The sequence below is a fragment of the Oryctolagus cuniculus genome, chromosome 15, assembly GCF_964237555.1.
Source record: "Oryctolagus cuniculus chromosome 15, mOryCun1.1, whole genome shotgun sequence".
In the NCBI taxonomy this organism is placed as follows: Eukaryota; Metazoa; Chordata; class Mammalia; order Lagomorpha; family Leporidae; genus Oryctolagus; species Oryctolagus cuniculus.
The window spans coordinates 36,021,800-36,029,070 of NC_091446.1; the positions used below are offsets into that span (position 1 = coordinate 36,021,800).

General features: G+C 42.8%; 1 protein-coding gene across 3 annotated transcripts in view; it reads right to left on the bottom strand.

Moving 5' to 3' along the window:
* Positions 1-5,835, bottom strand: part of CYP2C14 (minor cytochrome P450) — a 43,381-nt gene extending 37,546 nt beyond the window's left edge. Inside the window, exons 1-4 of one of the 3 annotated variants that reach the window (XM_051823106.2) lie at positions 5,624-5,831; positions 4,790-4,912; positions 3,931-4,093; positions 3,596-3,745 (exon numbers count right to left, since the gene is read on the bottom strand). In XM_051823106.2, coding sequence (XP_051679066.1) covers positions 3,596-3,745; positions 3,931-4,093; positions 4,790-4,912; positions 5,624-5,791 — 604 coding nt within the window. In that variant the 5' untranslated portion in view covers positions 5,792-5,831. 3 annotated transcript variants of the gene reach the window in all.
* Positions 5,836-7,271: the final 1,436 nt, after the last annotated feature.

Consider the following 7,271-nt stretch of genomic DNA (forward strand, 5'->3'; position numbering starts at 1 on the left):
GGGAGCTGCGCCTCCAATCGCAACTCGTGCTGGCCCCTCCCTGCATGAGAGTCTGGAGGCCGCACTGCACTGAATTTCCCAAGGCCGTTTCAGCCCACAGCAGCTCGGCAGGAGTGGGAGCACATGCACCGACAGCGCCCAGACTCGCACCGAGCTATCCAAGGCTGGTTCTGCCCGCAGCTGCTCGGCGGGAGCATGAGTGTGTGTGTGGACGGCACACAGATTCACACCAACTTGCAGCTCGCCAGAGGTGCAAGTGTGTGTGTGTGGATGGCCTGCCCTGCCCTGCATGAGCGCTTGGCAGCCCACTCAGGAGGCCAGTGCACTGCTCTGAGAGTTAAGATGGCCACCACAACAGGCTCAAAGCAGGCTGATATCAGTGTGGGGAGAGGAGCCTAGTGTGGTAGTTGACCACTTGGCATGTGGCCAGAGCCACCCCATGCTGGGAGAGAAGAGCAGCTCGCTCGCTATGCAAAGCGAGATTTTTTTCTTTCTTCATCTTTTCTTTTCTTTTGCTGGTAGCTTTCAAAAAGGAAGGCACTGGCTGGGTTTCTTTCATGGTTTCTGGTTTTAAGGACTTTTGGTGTCGTTGTTAGTGCAAAGAGAGATAAAACAGACTTACATGGAGGAAAAACTCCTAAGGATTCTAGAGTGGTTGTAGTGTGTTTCAAAGACAATTTACATGCTTTACTAAGGTTGAGTTTTTAACTAGTACCAGCAGCTAAAAAAAAGTTCTAAAACATTTCTCTTTGCCCCTGGGCCTTATTGTACAAGTTTCAATTGCTAATTGCAAGTTGGAGAACTGGTCTGGTTGCTTAGAAATGTGTTAGTGTCAGGGAGGAGGAGCTTCAAACAGGATGGACGCTCTACTTCCCATCATGGAGGGCAAGACTTCTGCCCCAAGATGGCAGCCCCCATGGTCCACCACATGCTATATGCCTGGTTAATAGAGCTATGTATTTTAAATCATATTTTCATTATTTTAGTTTGTTATTTTCACCTTAAGAATGGATCCCCCTTATTCTAGTTTGTTATTTTCACCTCTGGAGTGGGATTAAATCATATTTTCATTATTTTAATCTGTTTTTTTCATCTTCAGAGCAGATCCCCCTTATTCCAGTTTGTTGTTTTCACCTCTAGAGTGGGATTCTAACAGTCTGAAATGGCATTTCTCAGACTGGGTAGTTTATATTTCCTTGGTATGATATATATGCATTAAGCTCTATAATAGGCATAGTAGCACTAAGATGCCAGACTATCGGTTAAGGTAGAAGATCAGAGATATAATGGGGCCAAAGTTTAGCCCTATTTACCTCCTGTTTCCCCTGGTTACAAGGTGATTTAACTATTGGTAGTTCTACATCTGCTCCTTGGGAGACTCCCTTAAAGAGAGACCCTTTGACTAGATGGGATTAAGGAATTATAGCAAATACAATGTATCCATGTAAAATGCTTAAGAATAATTAAGCTCGTGAAGAGCTGTGTCTGTTTTTATTTTCTCAGGTCATACAGAGAGACTGTAAAGCTGTATAGCTCTGCATACAATCTTAGGAACTTACTTCTAAGGGTACAGTTTAAAACTTATTATGAGATTGCAAATCCCCTTGGGCTAGATGCTAATGGTAATATCTTAAGTTTTAAAGTGATCATGTCAATAGGATCAAGTGTTAACTACTAATAGTAAATAAAATTAAAGAGGAGCAAATGCTCCAACATGGAAAGGAGGCTGTACAACAGAATCATGGAGTGGCAATTGCTTTAAGTGGCACTCAGTGACCTCAAAATCAGCCCTAAAGGCATTCTGGTCTGACTAAAAAGCCCACAAGAGCATTTCAGGCATGGAAAGCCAGGACACTTGTGCAAAAAGGTGTCCCTGTGTGGAGAACCTCCCTGGGTGAGACCCCAGTGGAGAAGAGTGACCATCAAAGAAGGATGTACTTTTCTCCAGAGGGAGGAAAGAACTTCCACTTTGCATATGGCTTTGTCTGAATAATGATGGAGTTTGCGGAACTCAAAAGGCTTCCATAGCCTAGGTAGCTCATATAAAGAGCCTCGGGTGATCACTGACATCAGACATAAGAGTGTTAATTGTAAATTAATCATAGGAGTCACTGTGTACTAACTTCCCATGTAGGACCTCTGTTCTCAGAAGAACTACAGTATTAACATTAATGGTAAAACTTGATCCCAAAGATTTACTTTGTTCTATTGTGTGATATTATGCATCATAATATCACATAACTTAGCTATGTCTAAGTGTCAAGATCCACTGCCTGTATTCTTAGGTGTTTCTTTAAAGTTTATTAAGTGCCTCAAATGTAAAATCTTGGATACATGTCTCTCTGTAAAATTCCTATCCCATATGTTTTAACATAGGGTCATATATTTAAAGGCAGCCAAGGAGATTCCTGAGAATGGCAAAATTCTGTGTACGATGGATTCCAAGATTTGCTTTCCAAGCTTTTTTTTTTTTTTTTTTTTTGACAGGCAGAGTGGACAGTGAGAGAGAGAGACAGAGAGAAAGGTCTTCCTTTTTGCCGTTGGTTCACCCTCCAATGGCCGCCGCGGCTGGCGCGCTGCGGCCGGCGCACCGCGCTGATCCGATGGCAGGAGCCAGGAGCCAGGTGCTTTTCCTGGTCTCCCATGGGGTGCAGGGCCCAAGCACCTGGGCCATCCTCCACTGCACTCCCTGGCCACAGCAGAGGGCTGGCCTGGAAGAGGGGCAACCGGGACAGAATCCGGCGCCCCAACCGGGACTAGAACCCGGTGTGCCGGCGCCGCAAGGCGGAGGATTAGCCTAGTGAGCCGCGGCGCCGGCCGCTTTCCAAGCTTTTATGTATAGCTTTAAAGATGCCCTGATGCAGACTCCGTACTGAAAAGGGTAGCTGCAAAAGTTGTTCCAGAAAACTAAGGAGCTTCTAACTAAAGCTCCGGTATTGGGAACTGCTGATGACAGGATTCTGTGGAAGTTGGATTCCAAGATTTGGATTCCAAACTGTTGTATATAGCTATAAAGAGGCCCTAATGCTGACTCTGTACTGAAAAGGGTAGCTACAAAAGTTATTATGGATTCCAGGATTTGGATTTCAAGCCTTGTGTTTGCTTAAAAGCTACTACTGTTATGGCCACCTATGCCACTGTTGCAGCTGTTGCCTAAATAAAAACCATGACCCATCTGCCTACAGCTCTGAGGGCATTCTTTCATTTCCCAGCCTTGAGTGTCTCAGTGACCCCAATGCCCACACATGGGTCCGACACAAGGGCATGCTATGGACACAATATTTGCTATCTCTAAGAATGAGAGAAGACATCTGACCCTGGATCTACAACAATGCCAAATGCCAACTTTTCATAAAATGTAGAAAATAAAGAACATTGATAATATGAAAATTAAAAGGTAGAATATAAGGAAAGCTGAAAACCAAGCCAACTTAAAATAGAGATGTGGAAATAAAGAGTTAAATCATTCTATATATTGCTCTTAGTGTTTTTGCAAGATTTAGCTATAATATATATTTGTTCAAATTACATAAAAAATAGAGTAATCATCACTAGAGAAAAGGCCACAGTCTTAAGGACATATAAAGTCACCCACCATTGGTTTTTCTCAGCTCCTCCACCAGGCAGCGGGCCTCCTCTTGAACACGGTCCTCAATGCTCCTCTTCCCCATTCCGAAATTCCTCAGGGTCATGAGCGAGAAGCGCCGGATCTCCTTCCATCTCTTTCCATTGCTGAAAATGACTCCTAATAGAAGGAGAAATGGAAACTAAAGGAGGATCCCAGGCAAGGAAAGGGAGCTGACACAGGCAAGCCTGTGGACTGGCCCAGCTGTGCAGAAGGAGACATTCACATTTCTGCTCCCCACCCCTTTCCACCATCACTGACAAACACACACATGCACATGTACACACATGCATGCAAACACTGACCAAATCCTTTATTAACTTTTTTATTTATTGGTGAAAGGTTTCTTCCAGAAAACTCCTCTCCCAGATCAACCAAGGCTTCCTTCACTGCTTCATATCCATACATCACCACAGTGGGCTTCATGCCCATATATACAGTGAACACATTGCCATAGACTTTTGACAGCTGGAAAGAAAAAAGAAAATGCAATATTAGCAAAAGAAATCTCATTTGGTCTACACAGTGTTCGTCACTCAGACTGGTGTAAACATCATATTGGTGATATTTTTGTTCTGCCAAGTACAACATCAAACATTTCTGGATGTTAGATATAAATATGGTGATTATCGCTATAGCTACTCAAATGGTGACTCATAACAGCCAGGCTATTGCAGGGAAAATTTGCATGCAAATTATCACAACTAGTCAATACATCTAGCAAGGCTTATTTACCCTGTTCTACAGATAAAGAGACTAAAATTTACAAAATTTCTAATCTTTGTCTCATGACTAAGAAATAGAAGACCCAAATTTAAATTGTGCTTTGTCAGACACTAATGCCTGAGCACTTTGTCAGAACTCAGTGTTCAAACCTAGATTAACACCCAACTGTCAAATGACACTGCTTCAGATCACCTACAAAGCCCTCCCAGGGGGACCAGAGTAGTGATAAATATTAGATGTTTCAGCCGGCGCCGTGGCTCAATAGGCTAATCCTCCACCTTGCGGCGCCGGCACACCGGGTTCTAGTCCCGGTTGGGGCGCCGGATTCTGTCCCGGTTGCCCCTCTTCCAGGCCAGCTCTCTGCTATGGCCAGGGAGTGCAGTGGAGGATGGCCCAGGTGCTTGGGCCCTGCACCCCATGGGAGACCAGGAAAAGCACCTGGCTCCTGGCTCCTGCCAGGATCAGCGCGGTGCGCCGGCTGCAGCGGCGGCCATTGGAGGGTGAACCAACGGCAAAAGGAAGACCTTTCTCTCTCTGTCTCTCTCTCACTGTCCACTCTGCCTGTCAAAAAAAAAAAAAAAAAAAAAAAAAAATATTAGATGTTTCCATTTTATAGCCACCCAAATAATCCAAATGCCTAGCCCAGTTTAAGATCTGCAAGTATTATTAACACAGAAAGAGTGGCCACCACAGAGGCAGGGCAAAGACACACAGATCTCATGGAAAGATAATTCAATCCATGTTGTGCATTCACAGTCACAACCAGCAGCTGTGTAAAGACCAAAAGGATTCTATCACCACCGAGCCAACCTAAGTCATTCTTTCTTTCACTGACTTGAATTTTTTGTAGAACCATAGATATTTTCTTGATTACAGCAATAATTTGCTTCCTGTGGTTTAATTCTCTTGGTTTATCTGAATAAAATGCACACTAAACAACTTCTTTAATAAAAAGAGTAATCACATAATACTCCATTACCCTTGACTTTTAGGCAAAAAAAATCATTTCTGAAATGACTGTGAAACAAAGAAAGGCAATATCATCTTACTATTTTGACTCACTTTACAACTTAACTATTCCTATACTAGAAAAATGCTTTACTTCATTCAACTATTTCTGACAATGACACATCAAAAATTGTAATACCAAGGGAATGCATCTTTAAATAAAACATTTTAGTAACTTACCTCCCGAAATACATTATATCTTTAAAATCTAAGTTTACTTATTTACCCTTTATAAACCACTAGAGCATCATAATGTATACTTACATTCTGTAAGGATTTGCTGATGTCTTTAAAATCTATCTGCAGGATATTTCCGAGAATTGGCAAAGGAGTGGGTCCAGGAGGGAGCTTCCCTCCCCCATGGCTCTGTTTCCAGAGTGAAAGGAGAAGCAAACAGGAGAGACAGAGCACCAGCACCACCACGGGATCCATCGGAGCCTTCTCTTCTTCCTGAGACAACCGAGAGCTGGAAACCTCAGGCTTTTATAACACCCCCTGCTGATGAGGTGTACCTTTGATCTACAAAAGTAACCAATGACCTGATGTACTTTTATATCTCTTTTGGGTGAGGTTTGGCCCACAGATAAAGACAAAAATATAGTGTTCCCTGTTATTTTGCTTTCCATTGATTCCCCATCTCTGTTCCAACTCAGAAGTTCTGGCCTACCTACACAGAATTTGAGTGTGACCTGCACTGCCAGCAGGGGAAGGTTGTCCACTTAATCCCATGCAATGACAGCACATTGCATGCTTCCCATCAGCCCCCTGCCAAGGGCTCCCAGGAACAGTAGGGAGGAAGTGCCATCTTAAAAAGTACATACAAGCTTCGATGGTGAGGGGAGTATATCTGAGGCATAAATCCATGGTTACCACTGATTTGAATCTGGCCTGGAGGATCAGCCGGGGGCACATTTCCACTTAAGACTCTGAAGCACGCCCCTCCTCTCTCTATCACTGGTGCCTGTACTCAAACCACCAAGTGCTGCACTCAACTGAGAAGGGCCAGGGAAATGTGACTTCCTTCACCTCTCAGTCATCTCCAGACAAGGCTGTTTCTGTTATTTTTTGGTCTGTCACTGTCACAAATTAAACATGAAATATGGACAGCAAGGAAACAAAATTATAGACACAGCAAAAGTTGTGGATGCAATATAGTATGGGAGATAGGAAAAAATCATTAATCTGACCCACAGGAAAGAAAGACCACAACATGCAGAACTGAACAGGAGGTGACACTGAGTTTTCATGAGGATCTAAATATCACCTAAGTCATAAACATTATAGATCACTGAAGACAATGTTTATACAGAGGCATGTTGATTTTAAGATGCCATCATAGTTTTTGCACTTACTAATACAGTTTTTCTAAGCTCTTGTAAGAAAAATTAAGTCTTCCAAGACTTAGCTACACAACATTTTATTGCTCAGGGTTACAGAGGTTCTGAAATTTATACAGAATTCACAACCATCATATCCACTGGAGTCTATCAACTTTGCTAAAGATAAAAATTATTCCTACTTGTGGAATGAGGTAGTTCAACTTCAGAGTCAGTCTCCTGGCCGAGGACCCATAAACAATGCAAGGTGGAACTCAGGCTGGAGCCCCAGCACCACATGTCTTGCCCTCTTCTATTGAGCAAAACATTCAGTTCAACTGGGTTCACCAACATTTTGACTGTGTGCCGTGAGTCAATATGTTATGATTAAAGTAACTAGCAAATAAATTTAGTTAATAATTACAGCAGCAATGCCTTGAAACTGGGGTCAAAAGAGTTTTTGGTGCACCTTTGAAACTTGAATGACTCCATGCCTTGATAAATACAGTGCAAAGTAAATTCATAGACTTTATCTTTAGAAAGTACTTTTAGAGTCACAGAAATGTTAAGTAGAAAGTACAAAGTACCAACATGTA